The sequence below is a fragment of the Schistosoma haematobium genome, chromosome ZW (genome assembly GCF_000699445.3).
Source record: "Schistosoma haematobium chromosome ZW, whole genome shotgun sequence".
In the NCBI taxonomy this organism is placed as follows: Eukaryota; Metazoa; Platyhelminthes; class Trematoda; order Strigeidida; family Schistosomatidae; genus Schistosoma; species Schistosoma haematobium.
Genome location: NC_067195.1, coordinates 51,811,653 through 51,834,395, shown reverse-complemented (window position 1 = coordinate 51,834,395; position 22,743 = coordinate 51,811,653). Strand labels below are relative to the sequence as shown.

The window sequence follows — 22,743 nt, the reverse complement described above, 5'->3', positions numbered from 1 at the left end:
ATTTACAATTATGTCCATTAATCGCATAACCTATTCAGGCGCTTTTATGAAAAGCCTACGACCTTTCGCTGCACAAGTTACAAAAAAGTACTATAAAAGACATCGTGGTGGTTGGCAATATGCGTTAAAGAGAATGAACATTAGTCGTATGTCAATTCCCGAGCTGCTAAATTCTAACTGCCGATCACTAATCAACAAAGTGGACTATCTGCAATTCCTCCTAAGTCAAAATATGTATCGCAATTGTGGTATCATCACAATTCAAGAATCTTGGTTAAATAATTTACAGGATGACTGTCTAGTATCACTACGTGATTTCAAAATTTATCATCAGCATCGATCAAACAACAAAAAAAGGTGTGGTGGCGGTGTAGCTGCGTTTGTAAACATAAACTGGTGTCGATCTTCGTTTGTGTGTTTTAAGTTTTCAAATGACTTTATCGACTGTCTAACTCTAAGATGTCGTCCAAAACACCTGAATAAATACAAATATGTTTATGTTACCAATATCTACGTGACTCCAGATTGCACATCATCTGCACTATCTGTTTTTGCTGATGAATTCACTGAGTTCGCTGTTACTGCCTTCAGTGATTCACTTTCAGTTGTATGTGGTGAGTTCAATTCATGTGACTGTAGATTCCTTACGTCACTAGGTCACCAAAAGGTAGTAGATTGTCGTACCCGTCTGGATGCTCATCTAGACTTCGTCTTCATTAATGATGTGGGTATATATGCGACTCGTAAACGTGCTCCATTGTCTAGCTCAGATCACTGTATAATTCGTGTTCTACCTAAAGTATATGGAAAGCATGGGAAGAGTACACTCTAACGTCAAACCAGGAAAGTCAAATATAGGAGTTACTCAGAAGAAAATATCCGAAATCTGAAAAACATGTTTCATACGACTAACTGGGAATTATTTACAGATGACTCACTCGAAAACATTACTGATGTTATCACTTGTTACCTTAAATTCTGTTTTGTTATTTGTTGTCCCACTGAAACCATTTTTGTAAGTTTTGATCGACTTGCATCTTCACAACTAAAACGACTACGAAGGATGAAAGAAAGCATGTACAAGGAGAAGAACTCTAATGAAGTTCGTAAACTAAATGGTCTGATAAACCTAGAGATTAGACGTCTCAACTGTATGTTTACTCAAAAGCTCATATCTTGCAAAAACTCTCCAAGTATGTGGAAATTCTTTAAAGAACTTACAGGTGACAGAAAGTTTAGAAGCGATAACCAGCTGAATGTTTGTGACTTAAATAAGTCTTTTGTACGTCAGTCATCTGATGTGATGCTACCTCTATCCACGGGTTTAAAAACTAGCTGTGTTCCTACTTTCACTGAAACTGATGTACGAGGATGTCTCCAGTCGCTTAATTCATCTCGATGTTTGGGACCTGATGGCATCCCAAACATCCTTTTTAAAAAATGTGCTGACGTTCTGTGTCATCCGTTCACAACTATATTTAACAGATCCTTCTCATCTAATCTCATACCGAAAATGTGGAGAAAGATGAAGATAATTCCTGTACCCAAGAAAGCATTTGGTGATAAGAGTGTAAAATTAAGACCCATTGCAATAACTTCACCCTTCCTCAAAACCATGGAAAAATTATTAATACTTCCACTTCAGCCTGCGATAAAAGAGCATACTGACTCATACCGGTTTGCACACAGGCGCAAAGGAAGCACTTTAGATGCTGTTGCAGTCTGCATCACAACATAGTGTTCAACTTAGAAAAGGGCAAGAAGTATGTTCGATGTACTTTTCTGGATTATACTTCAGCTTTCGATTCTATACCAAGACAACGTTTACTTAACAAGTTAATCAGCGTCAACACTGACAGCTGGATAATCAACTGGCTATGTTCCTACCTCTCTGGAAGGGAACAGTACACTGTGTTTGGAAGAAAGAGTTCAGAGTCTCTACTGTCTCATGAAGGTGTACCACAAGGAGCTGTTCTTTCACCTCTTCTATTCTCTTTTTTTCTTCATGACCTGCCATCTTCCACAGAAAACACTTTTGTGAAGTATGCGGATGATCTCACTGTATGTATGCCTATATCTTCCTCTTTACATCCCATAGAAATGAATGAGTTTTTGTCTCGTATTGATTGTTGGTCTGTTGGTAATGGTCTCATACTTAATCCGTCTAAATGTCAAGCTGTTAACTTTAGCATGTGACATAAACGGAATATAAACACTATTTTGAGATCCCATAGTGCTTGTACCATCGGAGACCCTTTGATAAACACAGTGTCGAAGGTCAATTATCTTGGTGTTACCTTTTCCTCTGATCTGTCTTGGTCTTCCCACGTTTTATCGTTATCGAAGAAGGTTTTCCGTCTGACCTACTACATAAAGAGATTGCATGCTCTTGGAATTACTCGTCATTTACTCTTACAATTTGTCAATTCTTGCATATTACCTATTATTCTTTACTGTTCTCCATTATTCTTTCCCGGGCTTTTGAGAAAAGACTTTGCTGTATTGCGAAGAGTGCTGAAGGCAGTTAGCAAGGTGTGTGGTGAATCTTTCGAGGTCATAATTAATATGGTTGTGGATAGACATTTAAAATCATGCAAACTCCTGGCAGGTGTTCTTTTATCAGATACTAGCCATCCCCTTCACTCTTATTTTTCTCCTTGTATATCCTCTGGTAGAACGAGACGTAATTACATTAAAATCCATGCACGCAAGGAAAAGTATAAAAGTTCTATAATACCCTACCTAGCAAATATACTCTGTGACGAACAGGTTGTTAGAATTAACCTAGTCTATAACTTACATTCTTAACATGTCTTTAATTTTAAAAAGTTTGTACAGTTTTTTTTGGTTTTTTTAATTTTTTTATTTTTATTAAAAACCTTTTTTCAAATTTCTTTTTGTGTTTGCTACTGCCTTTTTGTTCGTTGTTCAGTAACTTGTTGAAGATACCCTGTGCTGAGAATTCTATATTGTACTAAAATATAATATTGAATAAAGCCATTATTAATAAAAAACGGAGGGATATTTCGAGGAAATCCTGAATAGGCCGGCTCCAATGAATCCACCGGACAGTGAAGCAGCACACACAGATCTTCCCATAGATGTCAATTCACCAACGACGGAAGAAATCAGAATGGCCATCAGACAAATCAAGAGCGGTAGAGCAGCAGGACCCGACAATATACCAGCTGAAGCAGTGAAGTCAGACATCGAAGTAACTACAAACATGCTTCATCTTCTATTTAAAAAGATTTGGGAGGAGGAACAAATACCGATGGACCGGAAAGAAGGACACCTCATCAAGATTCCAAAGAAAAAAGACTTGAGCAAATGTGAAAACTACAGAGGCATTACAGTACTGTCAGTACCAGGGAAAGTCTTTAATAGAGTGTTGCTGAATAGGATGAAAGATGCAGTAGACGCCCAACTTCGAGATCAACAAGCTGGATTCTGTAAGGATCGGTCGTGCACAGACCAAATTTCGACAATACGGATCATCGTTGAACAATCAATTGAGTGGAACTCGTCACTGTACATCATTTTCATTTATTATGAAAAGGCATTTGACAGTGTAGATAAGAGGACGTTATGGAAACTTCGACACTACGAAGAAGATTGTCAATACCATCCGGAACTCATATGACGTACTACAGTGCAAGGTCGTGTATGGAGGACAGCTGACAGACGCATTTCAAGTAAGGACCGGAGTCAGACAAGGCTGCCTACTCTCTCCCTTCCTCTTTCTTCTGGTGGTTGACTGGATTATGAAGACCTCGACATCTGAGGGAAAACACGGCATACAATGGACAGCTCAGAACCAATTAGACGATTTGGACTTCGCAGATGACCTAGCCCTCCTATCTCATACACATAAACAAATGCAGATAAAGACAGCCAGTGTAGCAGCAGTCTCTGCATCAGTAGGCCTCATCATACACAAGCGGAAAACCAAGGTCCTCAAATTCAACACGGAGAACAGCAATCCAATCACTCTTGATGGCGAAATTCTGGAAGATGTAGAATCCTTCACATACCTGCGAAGCATCATCGCTGAACAAGGAGGTTCAGATGCAGACGTAAAGGCGAGGATTGGTAAAGCAAGGGTCGCATTCCTACAATTGAAGAACATATGGAACTCAAAATAACTCCCAACCAACATCAAAGTGAGGATCTTCAATACGAACGTCAAGGCAGTTCAACTGTAAGGAGTTGAAACTCTGAGAACTACTACAACCATCATCAAGAAGATGCAAGTATCTATAAATGGTTGTCTACGCAAGATACTCAATGTCCGTTGTTGGTCGGATACCATCAGCAACAGCCTTCTCTGGGAGAGAACAAACCAGCTTTCGGCTGAAGAGGAAATTAAGAAAAGACGATAGAAATGGATAAGACATATATTACGCAAATCATTAAACTGCATCACGAGGCAATTCCTAACTTGGAATCCTGAAGGGAAGCGGAAAAGAGGAAGGCCAAATAACACATTACGTCGGGAAATCGAATCAGATATGAAAAGGATGAATAATGACTGGAAGGAGCTGAAAAGGATTGCTCATGACAAGGTTGGCTGGAGAATGCTGGTGAGCGGCCTATGCTACCTTAAGAGGAGTAACAGGCGTAAGTAGATAAGTGAGCTGCAAACAGCTTGCTATTCAAAACCTCGGACTTCTTAGCCATAAAGGCTGACAATGACACGTGGAGTAGTAAAAAAAGTTTACGATTTCGGCTACACTACAAGACCAACTAGGCCAGATCTTTCTCTTAATGATCTAACAAAATATAAAGTATCCTGATCATTATTAATATACAAGTGATCTGTTGCGCTTATTTCTATTGTTTTCTGGAATAAAAACCTACAAAGACACAAAGGTTTTAAAACTCATTACCTGATGGCAAATTGCGTGTATACATTACAAACATGTGCGCTACTGTTGGTAATGTGTCTGAAGAGGAGTGCTTTGTCTTTACTGAGTTCAGACATTATGATCAGGTTATGAAGTTGATATCAAACATAAAGTTTGAACTGTCGGATTTTCGCAAGAAAGAGAACTTGGAGGATACACTTGTCCGTATGTATTTTACATTCCCTTGGTTGATAGATAGAAATATTCAACTATTACCAGGAGCAGCCACATCTGCTTGATCCTTATCTTGGAAAAATGATATCAGCTTGCCTGGATGTTGTGCACTGTTCTCGCTCAGAGCCTGAAGTTTTTCACTTCGCGTTCAGGATCTTATATCTAATGGCAAAAACCCGAGGTTACAAGGCCATTATCCGTTTGATGCCACATACGGTTGATGATATTGAACCAACTTTAAGTCTTCTCATGGAGCAAGATATAAATGATTCAAAGGTACTGTTTGTATGTTTCCAATACGTAAATCCATCCCTAGAACTGGGAGACGCGCTATGTTCTTATCCTTTGGTTATCAATCTTGGTAATGGTCCCATTCAACTTGGGAAATCTTGACAGTTTTGGAAAAAAACCTATAATTGAGCGTGTAATTGATTTAGCCAAGCTCTACCTTTTTCAGGATGAGCGTACTCAAGAAGCAGCTGCTTTCCTTCTTGCGCATACTGTTACCCGGCCAGATGCACTTCATGCCCAGCTACCATCAGTAATTTCGTTTGCAATTAAAAATCTAGGCTTTACTGATGGTAAGTGTGAAGTCTTTGGATTTTTATTAAACAGTGGTATAGATTGACTGAAACGTGTTAATCTGTTTGTTGAAACACTCCAGTCGTTACGTTTGTATTTCTTTAATATGCCTAAATGTTTGTATCATCACGCCTTTTTAAAGTTAAATTTGATCATTGGAACGTAAATTGTGCGCGAATTTTCTGTTTTTGTTATTGTGCAGCAAAGATTCATCCGTCGTTGGCTACTAATTCCAGAATATCATGTCAGTCAGTCAGTCAGCTACAACGTAGGACCAGGCACATTTATGCACCTGTCCAAGTTGCCATACCTCATTAACACAGCAAGATGGACACCGGATTCATAAAAGTAGTTAACTCAGAGGTGGTAATATATAAAAGAAAGATTGCAATAAGGATATAGTACAGGAAGGAAGAATTAGTTCGTAGAAAGAAAGAAATGAAGCGATTTTAATCTCTTAGTTTAGGGGTACAAGAGAGCGCCAATATATATGCGCCACACAAAACAATGAAAATTCAAGAGGAATACAAAGAAAGAAAGAAAAAGCTAAGGAGCGCAACAAAAAAAGAGAGAACAATAACGAAGAGATTGGTGTAAGGTAATGTGCTAGTAATCAGGGAACGCAAAGGTACAATCGGAAGAAATCTTTCAGGTAAGGGAGACAGAACTACATTTTATGAAGAAAGTAAAAGAAGGTTACAGCAGGATCGCCACTGGCTTCTATTCTGAGCCATATCTGATAGCGTCTCTAGCCACTGTGTAGCACCATCTCTCAGACCCCAACCAGGGAGTCGTGAAGGTCCAACACAAGCCAGTCCTTTGCAGCTTTCTTTCATACCACGACACCATGTCATGCACTGACCACCTCTCCGCTTCTTCCAACCAGTCCCAGAGTCGGCAAATAATGCACGACGTGGAATTCTCTGGGACGACATTCGGAGAACATGTCCAAGCCACCGAAGTCGGTGTTTCAAGATGGTAACACCAATTGAATTATCATCTCTGTGCCCGAACACACGATGCCGAATCTCTGCATTACTGACATGGTGTTGCCACTGAATGTCAGCAATCCTTCGGAGACAGCGATGATCGAACACAGAGACTCGTCTAACATCCTCAACTCGGAGAGACCAGGTTTCACAAGCATAGAGCAAAACTGCTCTCACCGACGCGTTGTAGATCCGACCTTTTACAGCCAGACTAACATCACGAAGGCGCCAAAGATGGCCCAGATTGGCATAAGCCGCTCTGGCTTTCACTATACGTGCATTGATCTCATCACTCACACCCCACCAGCACTTATGCAGCTACCCAGATACACGAACATCTCGACTACGTCTATCTGCTCACCATCCAGGGTGAGTACAGGATTGGAATCCTGCCAGTCTTGTAGAAGTGCTTTGCACTTCGAAGGTGCAAAGCACATACCATACCTACGGACACTGATTGCCAACTGATTAAGTGCGGATTGCATGCCTTGGGCATTATCGCACAGTAAGACAATATCGTCCGCATACTCAAGGTCGAGAAGTCTTTCTCCAGGCAACAGATCCACACCACCATTACTTACATTCATCAGAGCTGTTTCCAGAATATCATCGATGGCAAAGTTGAAGAGGAATGGTGAGATTGGGCAACCCTGCCTAACCCCACTGCTCGAATGGAACAATGGAGAGAGGTGGTTGTATGCTCTCACTCTGCCTGAGGTGTTTGTATATAGGGCTTTTAGGATGTTAATAAACTTCTCAGGCACACCCTTCTTCAATAGACAATCCCAGAGAACAGTCCTGTCCAACGAATCGAAGGCAGCCCTGATGTCAAGAAACACTACGATTGTTGGCCTTTGAAAAGTATGGCGGTGTTCTAACATTTGGCGGAGGGTGAAGATATGATCAATACATCCTCGACCAGAACGAAACCCAGCCTGCTCCTCGCGAGTCAATCTTTCTCGGGTTTTGAACAACCTACGAAGTATGACGGAAGCCAATAGCTTGGACGCAATCGGAAGTAGACTTATCCCCCGATAGTTAATACCGGAAAGACGTGAACCCTTTTTAAAGATAGGGACAACTATCGACTCATTCCATGACGTTGGCACACTCTCTAGTTCCCAAACCAGCTGCCCTTCCTCGTTTCAGATTAACTGTAGCCTTTTGAACTTCTGCTAGAGTTGGGGGACCTACTTCAATGTTCCATCCACACTGTCTGGGAATGGAGGGTAGTTGTAGAGTAGCTGAAGACCAGCTGAACTATTTTCTGAAATGTTCCGCCCATCGTTCTAAACGTCTGGACTGAGAGCAGATGAGGGTGTCGTCTTTGTCCGAAATAGTCTGACTTACACTTGACTTATTAATTACAGTTTCTTTTATTAGTCTGTAGAGCTGTCTTGTGTTCCCTATAGCCGCCGCCTTTTCCATCTCTTTTGTTTTCGTTGCCCACCACTGCTCACGGTCGCTCCTTAGACTTTTGCTTAACCTAGACCTGATCTGTTTTCGCTCTTCATCATGTTCAGAATCTGATGGGATGAGTTTACGAGAATCCATCAGTGCAATAGACCTTGAGGAAATCGATTGCTTCTTTGTAACCCTGTGGTTTAAATCACTGATAGATGTCACTGCTGTTTGTATAGCTTTCCAAGCAACATCTGGGTCAGCCTCGTTTTCAGAACTACCTAATTGTGACCTCAGTTGTTCCTGGAACCTACTTTTGGTTCTCTCGCTACTCAATTCAGTTCTAATGGGTCTTTTTACTGTGGCTTTTTTGCGTCCAGTGAGGCGCAAGCAGATGCGTGCCCGTATTAGGGCGTTGTCGGAGTCCAAGCAGGTACTCCAGAATGAGCGACAATCTTCTACCGACCCTCTCCAACGATGACTGATGGCAATATGGTCTATTTGAGTCCATCGTTGGTTTGGTGTAGGGGGTCGCCATGTTAGATGATGTCTCTCCTTATGCTTAAAATTTGTGTTTGCTAAAAATAAACGATTGTCTGAGCACAGTTGCAGCAGACGATCACCATTATCTGTTCGTTGTGCCGGAATACTAAAATACCCACCTAAATGCCTTTCTGTTTGGTTTAAACTACCTATCTGGGCATTAAAGTCACCTGCTACGAGTACTATGTCCGAACGTTTAGCTTTCTGAAGAAGTTCAGATAGCTTTCTGTAAAATTCATCTTTCATTTCATCTGAGCTGCAGCCAGTGGGAGCGTAGGCAGAAACGACAAAAAGGCAACGACGTGTGTCCCTATCCTTCCGAGTTCTTACGGAGCCGTTTAGCCGAACAGCACATAAACGACTGTTAACGGGGATCCACTCTAACAGTGCTTGTTCCGCCCTCATGCTTAGTGCTATCCCTACTCCTGCCAGTCCACGAGAGCTGGCCATCGCGTCACCAGATACACGGAGGGTGTATCTCATTGGCTCTCCGTGTTGCCGAGGTGAGGTCAAGTGAATGACCACACTGGGATCCTGTATGCGTGTTTCAGAGACACAGCATACATCAATGGTACGAGATTCTAGGGTTCTAGCCAAGGAAGCCTGCTGACCGTTTTGACATAGGGTGCGTACGTTGAAGGCTCCAATGTGTAGTTTGGAGCGAGGTCTCAGTAGATCTGGGCCAGTGTTTTGAGCACTAGAATCGTTGGCTATGGTGACACTTGAGGGGGAAGCCGGAAAAGGAAGTTTAAAGGTGAAAGTCGATGTAGGAGGAATAATAGGAAGTGATGAGGGAGGTTGATTATGAATACAGTGGTCTTGAGTGCTGTTAGAGATATAAGGGCGGTTATCACTTCCCGGTTGCCCACACCGTGGAAGGGTTGTTCTGGAGGTACCTGAGAAGAAAATTGGATTAGAGGTGGTCTTAGTGACCTGAGAGCATGACCGCAGTTCCCAAGGGACAACTGCTTGAGGTCGGTCACACACGACCTTTCTATGGGTAATTTTTGTGTTAGCTCCGTACTTGTTGAGACCTTACCGCCGGAGACGGATATCCGTGGGATAAGGCGAGGTGTGCATTTTTAGGGTCGACCTTTTCTAACCCCACCCCTCCTTGTGGGAAGGCAGCATCGCTGCTATGCTGGTTGTCTGAAGGAAACACCTTACTGCTGTCATACCTCTGTACAGTCAGCAGTACGACTTCGCCTTCGGACCTTGGGTTTGCTGCTTTTAGTCTTACCGCTCTTCAACCGACCTGTCTGACATGGTAGGACCTTGAGGAACGGTTGTTCCAGCCAGTATAGCTCGGTTGCTTCATCACGATAGGCAAGCCCGACCACCACGTCAAGGTAGCAACAAAGGTCGGGTCCAGAATATCATAGAATTAAACCACCCTTTTTCGTTTGGGCAGTCGAGTACTATCACTAACCCTCGCATCTGATGTGGCTGAAGTCAAGCACATAAACTCGCACATAGTTAAAAAGTTCAGTATTCTATGTATCTATGAGTAAGCGATAAGTAAATTGAGGATGGTAGTATATTACAGATTTTTGCAGAATATTTCTGGGTAACTTTAAATACCGAAGGCTTTCATGTTGCACCCTGGCTATTGTCTTCCATTGTAATAAATGTAGGTTGTTTGTTTATTTCAGGGTAACTGACTGGTGGAACAAGCGATCTTAGTAACACCCTTTTCAAACTCTATAATTAGAAATATTTGTTAACTGTCAGCGTAAGACACCATTGAGGTTTGTGATAAATATGGCTTGTCTGAGAATGACATGTACTGACTAGGTGTTTATAATTGCATCATGGTTAAAACCCAGTAAATTACATTGTTATAAAAGGTACATATAGTCTTCGTTAATTTTTTCTAGGACAAACCTGAAAGACTGGATCCTGTGGGAAATATCCGTACATATTTTTATAATTATAAATAAAGTAAAATAATTCACTTCTTTACTTAAGACTTAGGTATGAGCCACACTCTAAATGTGGAATCAGTCAGTCAGTCAGTCAGTAACAACGTAGAACTTCGTATGTTCGTACATCAGTTCGAGTTGCCATACCATATTCTAAATGTGGAATCTAGTGACTGAAGGTTGAAAGCTTTCACAAACAAGCCACTGCCCCGTGAGAAACGAGCTCCTGAAAGTTTAGTAAATGTTATCTGCTGACATTATAACTGGATAAATTAGGGGCGAACTCACGCTGCTCATTAAAGACTGGTTGCTCTAGTTTCATGTCCACTTTACTGTCATGAACTACTTTTTTAGTTAATGCAAAATAGCAAACTCTGAGCTTTGGGATGTTATCAGGCATAACTTAGAATGAGTTCGATTTAGTATTTACTACTCGTATGTATCACATTCTGTTTTACTTCTTTACAACTTTGTCATTTCGTTTTGCGTAAAGCATTTAGAGCCATTCTTACTTAGTTTCCATGGTAATAAAGGGAGCTTAGTGGTTTAGGCGTTAGACTTCCAACCACCATTTATTTGAGGGCCCCTCATTCACTACAAACAGTTTAAATTTACAACGAATTATGTGATTAGAAATAAATGATTAATATACTTCGGTCACATAAAAATTTTAAAACGAGACAGTACGCAAAAGATTAAGACCTAAAAGTGATATTTACAAGTGGATTTGAGCTTAATGGTTAACTACACGTAAGAAGTCTATCCTTGAAAAGTAGAGTGCATAACCTGGCGGCTTGGTTAGGGTCATGAAGTGGTTATCTCTAAGGTCTTTAAATTAATAAAAAAACAACATATCTACTTGGCTTTGGAGTGGCCTCTGGGATCAAGCATCTCTTGTCTAATCTGTGAATACAAGCAAAACCATGATTAGCTCCTATGTATTTGGTGTCTGTTATCATTAAAATTACTATTATTTCAAAACCTAGTTAACTTTACTAGTGTGAAGTTTGGTAACGTTAGCCAGTGCAGTTTTTACTAGGCTCTACTTATGTTGGAGAGAACAAGAAGCCTTTTTTGGGGAATATTGCTCTAAAATTTCACGAAAATTATCAATCAACCATCTTATTTTGTTTCAGCTGATATATATATATATATATATAATTGACCCACGATATATTTGTTTGAATTTTCCCTGATTCATGGGATTAGTGATTTCATTTAATAATCGAATTAAGTATTTAAAATATATTTTATTTATCTACTTTTTTTGTCAACTATATTTGACCTTTAAATATCGTTTACTGAACTAGTAGTTTTTAAAAATGTTAACCCTAGTTATCAACGTACAAGACGAAAAGCGAGTATGCGGCACCCTCAGAAGTATAGCTAATATATGTAAACTCGGAAGCCGCGCTGAATTGTTACCTTATGCGAGTGATCTTTTGGGTGCAGTACTTCAGTTGCCTGGAGATTCTTCTAAGGGGATTCTTCTATGTCGTCTTGAAACGAAAGTTTTACAACGAATTTGTTTGTTATTTTGCCCACCAATAAATACAACATGGCAGTACCAACGAGGATGTCGATCACTACAAGACAACTTAGAATCTCTTTTGATGAATCATGACAACAAAGATTCTTTAGTCTCTGCAAAAGTTGCTGATCATTCGTTATACACAGGTTTTCAAAATAATATCTCAAGTGATATTTCTGGGTATTGTTCATTAACTATGAACTATGAATTGTCCAACACAGACGAAGTTGCAGAAGTTATTGATAAACTAATAAGCGCTTTACGCAGTCAATTTACTGGGGTTCGTTGGTCTGCTGCCAAAGGGTAGGAAGCATATTTATTTTTTACAGTATACTTGTATGAGTTCGTCCTCCTGTTTACTTTTAATTTAGTAGTTTAAAATGAAATGTCCCACTTCATTTTTCAGCACTTGTATTGTTATAACATAAATACATCTACTACTGGTGGTTTATGCAAGAGTATACTTTCCATAATATTAGAAATGTTTAGTTTCTTTAGGTATAACAGACTTGCCACTACCAATTTATTGCAAGGTGGTGGTAAACAAAATGAGTCAAGAAAGTTTAAATGAAGAACAGATAAGTCAGTGATCAGAAACCATCATACATGTACATTATGAAACATTTAAAAGTACTCTACACTTAAACTCTTCCCAGTGTTGCCGAACTCTGATAATAAATACAGTTCTCGAATACAACTCAGTTCATGTAAGCTTGATATCACACGACATGCATGGCTTGGTGGTGTTACTCAGCTGCTTAGACCAAGATAGATGAAACTTGGTTTAAATCAAGAGCTTAATATTCATGATTCCAGTACCTTCAACACGGAGCCACTAAGTTTAACTAAGTATCCTAATATAATGACGTTGATAAACTATGAAGCCTAGTTTCATAGACTATGGCAAACTGTATTTTAGATAGATGTTAGTGTTGCATTGTTTTTCAAATAGGATTAAGTGTTTTATCATGTCACTGAATGTTGGTCACTTATAGGCACTAGCCATTTTTATATTAAATGCTAAAGTAACGATATCTGAATTTCGTTTCATCCCAGTGAATTATATTTACAGAATTGCATTCCATAAATTGTGGACAATCGATGTGCTTTTTTTCTTAGGATCGGACGTATTTGTTCTCGTCTTTCCAGTTCAATGGTAAATGATGTTCTATCGGCTGTATTGTCCTTGTGTACGAAACTCGAACCATATACTGCATGGCATGGAGCTTGCCTTGCTTTGGCTGAACTTGGCCGTCGCAGCCTTCTTTTACCATCTAAATTACCAGAAGTAAATCTTTTGTTTTAACAGCGGATTAATTCAATGATAGGGACATATTTTTACTAGTAGTATGCGAATCGATGACAAATATTACCCGTACCCTGAAAACCTTATATTTCACAGCCACGGAATATTAAAACGCAACACAACCGATGACTGAAAAATCAATATTTTACAAAAACTATCAGTTTGTTCACATTTTCAAGCGCCTTAGAATTACAATGAAAAAGTGTCTAAGTGGTTTCTTTTGATTAGTCTAAAAACTTAATAAACTTTTCAGTAGCGTAGGAGCATGAATCAAAATATGGAGTAGAGAAAATTCTATTCCACCAATCTATAACATAAAAGTCTAGCTTCTTTTATGTCCTGTCTTGAAAGTTCTTGGAATTATTATTGCATTTCTGAAAATACGATAGTACTGGTCCAGTAAATTGTAAGACAATGAGCAGATATATCCTTTGGAAGAAGAACAGGTGGTGTTACTTTCACACCTCTGTAATGAGGCATATAATTAGACTGAAGGTTACTTCAATTTACTGCATGAAACTATATATATATATATTGCCCAGATAATGGTACCAAGTATAATTTTAGGAAATGTTATTGAGTAATTAATGGCCAATAAATCTACTTACTGAAGTGATTTACGTATGAAAATTCAGTGTAGATCCAGTATCATATTCATATATTGAATTAAAATAGACTTATTATTTGCGAACTTGACTGTTTTAACTATCCTCTGATTACATATTGATTAAATAATAGGCTTTTCATTTCTAGGTAATCCCAGTAGTTTTACGAGCTCTGTTTTATGATGAGCGGTCTGGTGATCATAATTATGGATCAAATGTTCGAGATGCTGGGTGTTATGTGTGTTGGGCATTCGCAAGGGCATATCATCCTAAGGATTTCGTGGATTATGTCGTTCCTATTGCAAGCTCTCTAGTCTTGGTTAGCCTATTCGACCGAGAGGTTAGTGTACGTCGAGCAGCGTCTGCTGCATTTCAAGAGAACGTGGGTAGACAGGTTAGTGCCACAATTTTTATTTTTGAATCAGCTAATCGTACTGTTTTTATTAATTAACACATAAAGTACTGTTGGAATTATTTCGTTAGGCTTTGATATCATTGTATCATATCGCAGAATTAACGTGTATGATTACTATCAACGCTTACTTTTGTCAAAAGCAGTGGTAATATTAACACAACACAAACATTTCAGCCATTTAGAGCTCAGTTAATTAGTGTATGTATGATATGGGCGAATTAATTTAAACCATATATTGTTTTTTATCTCATGAGGAAAACTTGAAGTTAATATGCGTACATCCCACTTAATAAAGCTTAGACCCACTATCAGCTGGTCAAATCTAGGAAGGCAAAGTTGGATTGACATCAGCTGCCCATTTGTTGAAAGTCGTGTTAAAAGCACTAAGCCACAATTCCACTGGTCTGTCTGTGAATATGTTCGCTAGTAGCTTGGTGGTTAAAGGGACTAAATTTTAGTCTCTAGATCGTAGTTTCGAGTCCCAGCCCACCTACTTCGGTTTGAACAATCGAGTAGTTTCACGAAACCCTAATATGTAAACTGTATATCAAAACTGAGTGCACAAATATGCACCTGGTCATCACAGTCGCTAATATTAATTTACTCAGTCACCTGTTATGTATACCTTAACCTAAAGTTTGAGTTTGCTTGTTTGTAAATTAACAAGTAAAATGCGTGAAGAAAATCAGACAGTGCAAACACCAAAGATTCAAAGTTCTGTTAAACTTCACCATTTACGTTGAATAAATTAATTAAATTGTCATGCTTATCGATAGGTGTGCAGCAATGATAATAACCAGTTTTCAAGTCAAGACGACCGGGAAGACGCCACTAAATCAGAATTTGTTCTCGTTGACTTTTCACGAAACGTTGGTATAAAAAATCCTACTGTTTGCAAAATGGAATGTCTTTGGTACTTAGGTTCTACTATCTACTCTTACTGATTGGATAATAATTATACGTCATCCTATATCCTCCGCCTCAAGGAATATGGTAACTACGGAGCAGCTGAAGATTTCAGTTGACGTTAGAAATAGACCCGAGGATGTATTATTTATTGGTTTAAGGATTCGACTTTCAACCAATAAATTTCAGATCTTAACACATCCTTATCTACTTCCGTGTGTCCAGTCGGGTCCTATCACAAGGGAGACAATCGTAATCTTTTGTTGGTAATTGGTTCCATTGACACCAGTGTATTCATTTTTTTATTTTCTCGTAAATCTTACGCTTTGATGTCATTTCACGATTTCCTTCATTGTCTTCATTTGTATTTTTCAAGTTAGAGTTTCCATTATCTCGGCATTTTTTTTGTCTTGTTTACTATATTTTGATTGTACTTATGTACACTATGGGAATTCGGGTCGATGCACGTTCGTGCTAGATTTTACATTGTTTGTGATTGATGTAGATGTTTAATACACGATCTAAATCTATTTTGTTCCAAGAGCGAAATAAAATATATCATTTACTGATTTCAAGTTCTTCGACGACACTGATTTGGTTAGATATATTTAATATTTTGCTGACTAATTATTTTCACTTGTGTTACTGCAGATAGGAAAAGCTCTGTACCTGATGGTAAGCTTTCAAGAGCATCACCTTCTTAACAAAAAATTTCTACCATCAATTCCAAACGAATGTTGATATGATCATTCACTTGGTCCATATACACGTTATATAAGTTATATTAATATTTTCTAATCAACAGATACCCCAGTTGTTATGTTCGGATTTGTTCCTATTGTTAATTATTATTATACCATTATTATTTATATACATGTATATACATATATTCTTATCTACAAATAGGGTCATTTTCCACATGGAATTGAAGTCCTCACTACATGTGATTATTTCAGTGTGGGAAATCGTGCTCACTGTTACCTTCAGTTGAGGTTAGTTGAAAAAACAATCGTATTAAGATGGAGTGAATTTATTATATTCGTCTCTTTTGTTAGAGATTTCAAGTAATTTGAAAATATACTCAAGTGTTAAATGCATGTAACCTTCTGTGGAACTTTGTTTCATGTAATTTATTCATGTCTTTCAGATACTATGATAAATATGTACAAACCTATACTGAAAGACTAGTTCAGTGCATGGAGAAATAGGTTTTTATAGGAACTGAAAAAGACAATAACCAATCTGGAATCGCGGCCTTAACTCTCTATGTTAAAGAGCTTACTGTAAAGACTAAGTTACAAATTTTTGATAATAAGTGTATTGTTTATTTTCTTTAAGGAACATATATTCTAATGCAATAGGGCACCAGAAGAATGCGTCACCCAGACTAAATGATAATCTTATGAAGAAATAATAGACAACAAGTTAGTATGGTCATTTTATTGATGGGAAACAATAGTGTGTGGTTTGAGATACAGTTCATTTAAAAATACAACCAAGAGAGACTCCATTCACTCAAAGGAGGTCACCTCACTTGTATGAAGACTGTAATGGAAAACTACTGCAAAATCACCACTGTATTCTGTTTTAAGCTATGACTAGTTACATCTCAAACCACTGAGCATTTCGACCGGCGAGTATTAAAGGAATAACAGATACCAGTTACTTGCAGCAGCCTCTCATATCACAGCTTCATGTTATTAATTGACCACTTTTTCCACCCGCTCTCGGCGTTGGCAAATAATGAGTGATATAGGAGTTTAAGGGATGACATTTGTAAAATATTACCTGGCTGCTGAAATCGGTTTCTCAAAAGTTAGTTATTATCGCGGCTACTGGATACATATTTCTAACGTGGTGTTTACCCCGGATATGGGAAATCTTTCGGAAACAACGATGATGGCACACAGTCGTCGGACGTCGTCATCTTGGAGGAACTAAATTTTACTAAAGTAAGGCAAGATTGCCCTTACTGACACAACAATGATGTTTTGTAACCGGACTGACATCACAACTTGACTGAAAATGCCCCAGATTGACGTAAAGCAATGTGGATTTTCCTATATATCTTTTCTCCTACTCTACCACCAACACTGGTTTTGGTAATCGCGTAATATTGCTAACCACACAAAATGCGACTTAGAGTCTAGTACACAAAACTGTTTTTGGGAAATGATTTGCCTCAGACGCTGATGGTTAAACGTTCATGAAAATAAAAAGGTAGCTAACTTGATAAGTTATTACATAGTTAGTACCCTTGTTCAACCTATACAATTTTTATTTCTACTGTTTTTGTACTAATGATTAAATATATTTCTTGAAATTATTATTCAGTGTGTCTGTAGCTAAATTTAAAGAATATGTAGAACCTATGATTGGTCATTTGGTCAATGTTCGTCTTGGACATTGGGATGATTCAATCAGATATCTGGCTGCTTGTGCTTTAGGCAAACTATACATAGCTGATCCTGATTACATGATGGAAGTTGGTGAGCTTTATCTTATCCTAGTAAACATTTCCTAAAATCTTTTCTGCGTATAATTATGCTTATTTTGCCATTCTTTACATGCTGTAAATGTATTACCGTATTGACTAGTTCTTCGAGTGATTCAAACTTAATTATAATATTAAGGTTTAATTTAATTTCATCGCTAAATAGTATAGTTTATTCATCGGATTATTATAATCGTGTATTTGTTTGGTCTCATATTGTAATAGTCAGTCAATAAGTTACACGTTTGACTGTGCTAGATTTTATAAAAGCCATATTTACTAGTATTATACGGGTGATAATTGAGTCCCGACCGAAGCTGCTACCTTGACGCGGTGGTCGGGCTTGCCTATCGTGATGACCCAACCGAGCTATATTGGCTGGAACATATGTTCCTGTAGGTTCTACCATGCCAGGCAGGTCGATTGGTGAACGGTAAGACTAAAAGCAACAACTCAAGGTCTGAGGGCGAAGTCGTACTGCTGACTGTAGAGAGGTGTGACAGCAGTAAGGTGTTTCCCTCGGACAACCAGCATGACAGCGATGCTGCCTTCCCACAAGGAGGGGTGGGGTTAGAAAAGGTCGACCCTAAAAATGTCACACCTCACCTTACCTCACGGATTTCCGTCTCCGGCGGTAAGGCCCTTTGAAGAACGGAGCTAACACGTCAAAAACCTTCCACAAAAAGGCCGTGCGCGACCGGCCTCAACTAGTTGTCCCTTGGGCTCTGCGGCCACGCTCCCAGGTCGTCAAGACCAACACTAATCCAATTTCCTTTTCAAGTTCCTCAAGAACTACCCTTCCACGGTGTGGGCAGCCGGGAAGTGACATCAGCCCTCATACCCGTAACAGCACACGACTGACTGATAATTGAGTACATTAACTATCACATCTCAATACTGTTTTAATGCGCTCACTATTTCCCTTCGTCTGGGTTATTGTCTTTCATAATACTTTGAACTAGCAGTCGTTATTCTGAAATTACTTAATTGCTATTCAGTAGGATCAATAAGGTATGCTAGCTAATTTGTTTATAATGTGGCTTCTTGTGTTCTTATCAATGATGATTTGAATGGGAACTAGTATAACTGATTCCATACGCTTGGTTTCTTAATATCATTGTTTTATGTAGGAGGATTTCGTGATTTGATAAGTGATTGTTCGCTCATTATCATTGAGTAGAATACTGATCGATCGACGATATGGAGGATCCACCCTGGGGAGTTGGAAGGCCCTGATTCCAAACCAATGGTGAACATGGGCTCCAGGATCCTAAAGGAACAAATGGTGTATGAACCAATTTTTGGTCACCGGCTACCATGGGACTGCATCTCCTGGCGTTGCCCCGCTGCCCTGTGGATCAGACCTTTAGGTCAAAGGCTACGGGTGTGGCCCCCTGAGAAAACCACCTGCTTCGGTCTGGGCACCCGGGTAGTATCATAGCCTACACACAAATCAAGTGACTTGTGTGGTGCATATGTATTCTGCACCCCTTTGTTCCAATATTTGTGTTCAAATAAATAGTTAGATAAATAAATGATACAATATGGTTGAGTGGTGGTTGCTCTAGGGACCGGATTATCGACTGATACCCCCTAAATGTTTTGGAAATATAGACAATATCATTAGTCAGAAGAATAGGTCTTTTTGTTTAATAATATGACATGCTTATATACAAAATAGGAACATGAAATAAAGATAATAAATTGTTATGGGGTATTAGAAGGAGCTTAACTTGTATGTCATTCACTCTCCAATCAATCAAGACCTGTTTGTCAGGCCCATTTATTACACATCATATAAGACTAACAACGTTTAGTAAAACCCACCAGTATATGTATAGGCGAAAACTAAAAATGATTGTATGGTACGGTCTTTCTTTATAATGTATTCATTGAGACAAATTACTTGTAACTATCAGCTCAAATCTAGTATGCTTCCTACTTATGAAGTAAAAAGCTATAGTTACACCTAAAAAGTTACGAGGATTATTCATTACATAGGGTTAGAGTGAAGGCTACGTATTTTGTTTCGTATTCAACTGATACGTTATGTTTCCTTTTATGGGATCCTGAAAATTATTCAACTAAGCTACTTGAGGTGTTATCAGACATAACTACAACTGTGAAAACAGTCAATAATCTAAATTTTAAGTTATCTTTTCTTACCCTTATTAAGTAATAAGATGTATTCATTTGCTTTTAAGTCTTGCCTCAGATCATCAATGGTTCAATTAAATCTACTCTACACAATCAACAAGGGTGTATATTTGGAACAGGTGAATTGTTATGTGCATCATCCAGGTTAGTGGTTTACTGATTGTACTATTTATATGTGCTATTGTGTGACCGTTTATTTGTAACATTTGTTATTATATATGTTGATCAATCGTTGTTAAATCAGTGAAACCGAGGAAAATAGTACTGGTTTAGGTTCACTGAATTATTTTATGCTATATGCATATGTATACGCCAGTCTATCATTGTTTAATTTACGTTAGTCATTTTCTAAATAACATTCAAATAAAATAAACTTTGGTCGCTTCATTAAATTTTACTTGACAGTGTTTGTCGACAGAATATTCTTTGTAATATTTAATCTTTAATCAAAGTTTTCTAAATGTAATTCGTCGATGCAGAGTTTTCCAACTTACGAAACTGCATTTTTGTAAGAAATCGATGTTTATATTTATGTCCAATATATGTGGTGAAAATTACAAGTTGGAGATTTAACTGTATGTAGAGGGGAAGGATTCTAGGCATAATGCAGAGACAATTACAATATCTAGTTTAACAAATGAAGACAATATTCTTGTGACTATAAATTATAAGTTTGATTTTTTTTTATTGACTATTCTCTGTTACACAATGAAATCAAAACCAAGTTTAGATTAGTCCTGGAGAATGTTGTCACTGATGATAAAATAATCAACAATTATACCAGTATACATTAAAGAGGAAGAATGTATTTGTAAAATCTCAGTGAATGAATTTGAAGTTAACCCAACGTTTCGCCTGGCAACCTTGTCCAAGCTTTTTCAAGGAAATATAATCAAACATCAAAATTATCGAATATAAATAGGTATATGGTTCTCCGGTTCACTGTATACTGAATAGGCCATCTACTCAACGTTAACAATGTTTGAAGTATGTATTTGCATTAGTGTGTAAGCGACATGTAGTGTGAAACAAAAAGTGTTAAGACAACAGATTGTGTGTATACGCAAGTGGTGTGAGAAGCAATTTCTCTGGTTGGTGGATTTTAAGAAAACATATAAGTTTATATATGATATAAATAAAAATTCACTGACCAGAGAAATTGCTTCTCACACCACTTGCGTATACACACAATCTGTTGTCTTAACACTTTTGTTTCACACTACATGTCGCTTACACACTAATGCAAATACATACTTCAAACATTGTAGGAAGCAATTTCCCACAGATTCAACTCTAAGCTAATCTCTAGACTGTCGAGTACAGAGTCTTGGTTTAGCCAAAGTCAGAACAAGCAAGCTATTTGGCTAGATAAACTTTATCTGTTTCTAAAACATAAATTAACATCGTTAGTGTACAAACAAACAGTACGGTCTATTAATACAGGGAAAAACAGAGACAAATAACATACCGAACAGTAGCCAGAGAATAGGAAAAATGAGTCAACAAGCCAATATTGTTTTACAATGAACATTAAACTGTGATTGGTTAATAAAGAGATACAGTCGTACAAGGTCAAAAGGAGTTGATGTGGTGGTGGGCGTTTCCTTATTATTGGTGGGTTCGTCTATCAATCACATTTTACACTCCCCGAAACGCGCACCACGTCCGTTGTCCAGGGTCATCGTCGCCGTCAGACAGCCGGCTCGTTCTAGTAGACATAAGCGTCGTACGTCTCGAGCAGTTTCTTCGTTTGCAGTTCTCAATTTTGCCGTACGAACTTGTCCGTCAAAGCCATAGCTTACTTGTTCGACAATAGCTTTGGACCATAGACTTCTCAGTGAGCCGACATTGTTTAATAACACTAAGTCTCTCGAAGACTCATCCATCAATACCTTCTGAAACAATAGTGATCGCAGAATTCTTCTTATCGACTTTATGATGCGTCCCCATACACCGTCTCGTTGACTAGACCTCGGAAGTTTAAAGCGCCATTCACAACCTCTCTCAAAAAGGGCATTTACTGTCTTATTCTGATTCCAACTACATATGATCTGTCTAAGAATAGCATTGGATCCTATAGAACTACCAGATGCACCCTTACTTTTGTTCACAACTCGTACAAGGGCGCCTTTCTCAACACCATCCTCGATACCACGGCGAATATGTGCTACCTGCTTCTTCAGGGTCTTAGTTACTGGCTTCTTCGTTACAGTGGTCTTCGGCTTTTTCGTAGTCTTCACTTCGAGAGATTACCTATGTTGCGCAGGACGGTACCAACGACGTCTCAAATGAAATCCTGGACGCATTTAAAAGACATAAGTTTTCCTAGAGTAGAGGATGAGAATGTCGAACTGTTGATCGGGTGCAACGCACCGAGTGTACACGAAATGAAAGAGGTAAGAACTGGAAAGCCGAATGAACCATTCGTCGTGAAGACTCTGTAAGGTTGGACGCTGTTCGGTTCCTATGGGGAACCCTGTAAAAGCAATCGTGTACTCAATCACCTCTCAGCTAAAGAGGAATTAGAGGATAAGTTTGAACAATCGTATTCAACTGAATTCAAAGACCGACTTAGTCGTACTTCATCGATGTCTGTGGAAGATCGTATAGCATCATCAGAGTCTGCATATGGTGTCGCGGAGTATACTCGTTCCGAAGATGTCTCTCGTCAAGTTCATTGTTGGTTTTTATTAACTAAGTATAAGGTTGTTAAGCCAAAACCTGAAGCATCATCTGCTAATAAATCCAAATCAACTCTAAGAAAGCTTAAAGAAAAGAAGGACATCAAACTGAAAGTGAAGACTACGAAAA

At 38.6% G+C, this 22,743-nt stretch overlaps 1 protein-coding gene across 2 annotated transcripts in view; it reads left to right on the top strand.

Annotated features, from left to right (window-relative positions):
- The first annotated feature begins 4,870 nt into the window (after positions 1-4,870).
- MS3_00003833 (uncharacterized protein) overlaps positions 4,871-22,743 on the top strand; it is a 48,918-nt gene continuing 31,045 nt past the window's right edge. For both annotated transcript variants that reach the window (XM_051211693.1, XM_051211692.1), the window contains exons 1-9: positions 4,871-5,072; positions 5,107-5,357; positions 5,398-5,662; positions 11,854-12,352; positions 13,169-13,337; positions 14,109-14,354; positions 16,188-16,273; positions 17,616-17,770; positions 19,980-20,076. In XM_051211693.1, coding sequence (XP_051071782.1) covers positions 4,922-5,072; positions 5,107-5,357; positions 5,398-5,662; positions 11,854-12,352; positions 13,169-13,337; positions 14,109-14,354; positions 16,188-16,273; positions 17,616-17,770; positions 19,980-20,076 — 1,919 coding nt within the window. In that variant the 5' untranslated portion in view covers positions 4,871-4,921. The remainder of the gene's footprint in view (positions 5,073-5,106; positions 5,358-5,397; positions 5,663-11,853; positions 12,353-13,168; positions 13,338-14,108; positions 14,355-16,187; positions 16,274-17,615; positions 17,771-19,979; positions 20,077-22,743) is intronic.